Below are 4834 nucleotides of genomic sequence, written 5' to 3' on the forward strand. Positions count from 1 at the left end.
CCTTACCTACTATTGGATTTGAACCAATGACTCCCGCCGTATGAAAGCAATACTCTAACCACTGAGTTAAGTAGGTAATTTAGGACTCCTCCTAAATAAAAAAGAAGAGTACCCATCTATCAGATTAATTGATTATAAATGTCAAATTACTGATAAGCAATACCAACACCCGTTCAAGGGATTGGATCATGTAATATTCATCTTGACAAGCAATTATCTTCATACTATGATAAAATATGTATCAAAAACACAAGGGCTGTAGCTCAGTTAGGTAGAGCACCTCGTTTACACGAGCGCCAATGTTTTTTTTTCAGAGGAGTTCATCTTGTAATTCAAAAAGTTTATCTTATAGTAAGAAATCCGTGTCTTACTCCATTTTCAGTTTAATGAACAAAACAAGAGAACACTAGCCTGACAAAGCAAAGGGTTTAGCCATAACATTGAATCCATAATTGATTTGAGATATTGATAAGGTGAATACCCATTTCTCGTTAATGCTAAAAATAAAGGGTATAGGGACCTAAAAAAGATTATCTTTTCTTCCTATCTTATGAACTTTAAGGTGTATGAAGTGTCATTTCTTATCTTCTATTTTAATTTTAGTAGGTGGATAAAGAGTCCATTTAACTTAAAGTTGATCTAGGCCAGAAGCAACGTCAAGATAATCCTTCTTTGAAACACTTTGGTAGTGCTCTTTGATTTTTATACAAATAAAAAAGAAGAGCATAGAGAATCATCTCTTTATTCTTTACTGTAAAAAAAAAGATGGTGGACTAACTAAAATCAACTAACATGAAATTGTTTTTATTTGGCAAGGTCCAATAGCAAGTTGACACATGACCATTATTATTAAAATGTTATTAAAATTGAGTTGTTAAAATGTCGCGTTCCTATTAATAAAACAAGCCACCGAAATAGACTTATTTACCAAAATTGGTAGAAATTTCGTTAAAATATGTTCCACAACTTACCAAACTGTGCTGTCGGAAATAGTCAACAGGTATTGCTTCCTCGCAATCATTCCTTTATTGAAGTAAATGCTTCCAATTTTCACAATATTCAATCATTATCTTGTGTCAGTCCTTCATTCACGTAACTTAGCTGCACTTCCAATTTTCTCAAGCCTTTCTTCTCCTCAATTTGGCCACTTCCTTTCCAACCATGCCTGTCCTTGAAACACTTGGTGGTGCTCTTTTTGGTGCTGTTCTTCAGGTGCTATTTGACAAGCTCGATTCTCATCAAGTTTTGCACTACTTTCGTGGGAGAAATCTCGACGAGAAGCTACTGAAAAAGTTGAAGAGGAACCTGATGGACATCAATTCTGTGATAGATGATGCAGAACAAAAGCAGTTCACTAATTCATTGGTCAAAGAATGGCTTGATGAGGTTAGAGACGTCTTGTATGATGCAGAGGATCTGCTCGAGCAAATAGACTATGAATTCTCCAAGACTAAGTTGGAAGTTGAATTCCATACCAGTTCTAGCAAGGTACACAGTTTTGAATCCAAGATCATAGCACTCTTAGATGATCTAGAATCTCTTTTGAACCAAAACATTGTTAAAGATTTCAAAATTTATAGTGGCGTAAGATCTGGGTTGGGTGGTAATAAGGTGGCGGAGAAAAAAGTTGAGTCAACGTCGTTGGTGGCTGAAGAGGTTATTTATGGCAGAGACGAGGACAAAGAAATGATCTTTACTTGGCTGAGATCTGACACTAATGATAAGAAGCTGTCAATACTTTGTATTGTGGGTATGGGTGGGATGGGTAAGACCACACTTACTCAACATGTATACAATGATCCAAAGACAGACGAAGCTAAATTTGATGAAAAGGCTTGGGTTTGCGTTTCTGATGCATTTGATGCCTTGAGAGTATCCAAAGCAATTATTGGAGCTTTCACTAACTCAAGAGATGACAGTGGCGACCTAGAAATGATTCATGGAAAATTGAAAAAAAGGTTGTCCGGAAGGAAGTTTCTTCTGGTTCTGGATGATGTTTGGAACGAAGACCGAAATCAATGGAAAGCATTACAAACTCCTCTTACNTTTGGAGCTAAAGGAAGTAAAATTATAGTCACAACACGCAGTCACAAAGTTGCTTCTATCATGCAGTCAACCTACATACACCAACTAAAGCAATTAGATGAAGATCACAGCTGGCAAACTTTTGCTAAACACGCATTCCAAGATGAAAAGTTGAAGTCTGAGTTAAAGGAGATTGGTACGAAGATAGTTAAAAAGTGCCAAGGATTGCCTCTTGCCCTTGAAACAATAGGATGTCTTTTACAGTCAAAGTCATCTGTTTCAGAATGGGAAGGTGTATTGAAAAGCGAGATATGGGACTTACCAATAGAAGATAGTAAAATCGTCCCTACTTTGTTGTTGAGCTATTACCATCTTCCTTCNTGGGAAGGTGTATTGAAAAGCGAGATATGGGACTTACCAATAGAAGATAGTAAAATCGTCCCTACTTTGTTGTTGAGCTATTACCATCTTCCTTCTCATCTCAAGAGATGTTTCGCTTATTGTGCATTATTCCCCAAAGACCATAGGTTTGACAAGGAGAGCTTAATTTTGTTATGGATGGCTCAAAATTTTGTACATTGCTCTCAACAAAGCAAGCCTCCGGAAGAAGTAGGTGAAAACTACTTGAATGAACTGGTATCAAGGTCATTCTTTAAACAAATAACTTGGTACAACGAAACATATTTTGTTATGCACGACCTTCTCAATATTTAGGAAAATATGTTTCAGGTGAAATCTGCTACAGGTTAGGTGTTGATGATGCAAAAAGAGTATCAAGGAAAACCCGTCACATATACGTAAGCGGTCCTATTCAATATTATACCAGTTTATGTGATGCTAAAGGGTTACGAACATTTACAGCCATTCGGAGGCGTTGTAAGATGCCAATAGAAGAGTTAATCTCCAACTTTAAGTTTTTACGGGTCTTATCAATTCGTTGGTGTATTAAGGTCCCTGACACTATAGGCGATCTTATACATCTACGTTCGTTAGACCTTTCGGTTACCGACATAGAGAGACTTCCTGACTCAATCTGTTCACTATATAACTTGCCAGAATTGAAACTAAACAATTGTGTCAAATTGAAGAAGCTGCCCTTGACTTTGCATGAGCTTACCAATTTGCGCCGCCTAGAACTTATGGGAACTACTTTAACAAAGGTTCCACTCCGTTTAAGAAAGTTGAAGAATCTTCACGTGTGGATGGACAATTTTGAGGTTGGCAAAAGTAGTGAGTTGAGTATTCAACAATTAGGAGAACTTAATTTTCATGGAGAGCAGCTCTCAATTAAAAATCTTGAAAATACCTCAAATCCCTGTGTGATGAATTTGAAGAATAAAACACATATTGTGAAGCTGAGTTTACAATGGAATTTGAAGCGGAACAATGACGATTCAATAAAAGAAAGAGAAGTACTTGAGAATCTGCAACCTCCCAGACATTTGAAGTACTTATCAATCGATGGCTATGGTGGCACACAATTTCCCCGTTGGTTATCCGATAATTCTCTATCCAATGTGGTGTCCTTAACCTTGAAAAACTGCAAACATTGCTTATGGTTACCTTCCCTTGGACGTTTGACATTTCTGGAGGACTTGAGAATTGATGGCCTTGATTGGATAGTAAGGATAGATGCTGATTTCTATGGGAATAGCTCTTCTGCATTTGCATCCTTGAAAACGTTGAGCTTTTATGATATGAAGGAATGGGAAGAATGGCAGTACATGACAGGTGCTTTTCCGAATCTTCAAAGTCTTTCTCTGACGAATTGTCCCAAGCTGAAAGAATTGCCAGACATACTTTGTCATTTAAAGAAACTAACTATTAAGGACTGCGGCCAACTTGGGGCTCTAATTGAATGTGTGAATATGAGACCATCTTCATTTGATATGACTAGGCCGCCCCACATACCTGATACCCTTGAATACTTGCCTATTTATTTTTGTCCAGGCATGAATATTCTCATTAGCCATTGGTACCATTCCCTTGTAGAATTGGATATCAGACATGATTGTGACTCTTTCACTACCTTTCCTCTAGATTTGTTCCTAAAACTTGACCACCTTTGTTTACTCGGGTGTCGCAATCTACAAATGATATCGCAGGGGCACCCTCATAATCATTTGCAGTATTTGAAGATTGAAAAATGCTCTGAATTTGAATCATTTCCTAATGAAGGATTATTTGCACCTCAGCTAGAGTGGTTTTATATTATAGGATTGGAGAAATTGAAGTCAATGCCTAAATGCATGTCTGCCCTTCTTCCATCTCTTAATGATCTGACCATACGCAATTGTCCAGCGCTGGAGTTGTCCGAGGAATGTTTTGTTGTAAAATATTATTATTTTATTGCAATTGAAAGTTGTGCAACGTTAATATTTTATTAATTAACAACAGTTAAATCTTTAAGTGCTGAAACGGTCAAATTTTATGGGTTGAAACAGTCAACTTATCTGTTTTAATTTATTTTATTTATTTTATTCTTTCCTAGCTCTATAAATAGAGAGCACTTTCCCATTCCAAAGGCTCTCAGTCTTTTCTCATTCTCTTCTCTTCCTAGCTTCATTTTTATTTCTCTTCTACAAAGTATCATGGGTATAAACTCTATTAGAATAAAGGTTTAATCATTCACTTGGTCCCTATTTTCGCCTCAAATATCAATTTAGTCCCTTTCTTTCTGAAAATCTCAATTGGATCCCAATTTCATCAAAATTGGAACAATTGAGTCCTTTCCGTTAATTTGTCTATAACGGAGTTAGTGAGTTGTTGACGTGTAACAGTGTAATCAGATTGTTAGGTTACGTGGATT

General features: G+C 36.7%; 1 protein-coding gene across 1 annotated transcript in view; it reads left to right on the forward strand.

Moving 5' to 3' along the window:
* Positions 1-1732: 1732 nt before the first annotated feature.
* The window catches only part of LOC106773278 (putative disease resistance protein At3g14460), a 66412-nt gene continuing 63310 nt past the window's right edge, over positions 1733-4834 (forward strand). The window contains 1 exon segment of the mRNA XM_022786504.1: positions 1733-2399. Within this exon segment, the coding sequence (XP_022642225.1) occupies positions 1753-2399 (647 nt within the window). The 5' untranslated portion in view covers positions 1733-1752.

Source organism: Vigna radiata, chromosome 9, assembly GCF_000741045.1.
Source record: "Vigna radiata var. radiata cultivar VC1973A chromosome 9, Vradiata_ver6, whole genome shotgun sequence".
NCBI classification, from domain to species: Eukaryota; Viridiplantae; Streptophyta; class Magnoliopsida; order Fabales; family Fabaceae; genus Vigna; species Vigna radiata.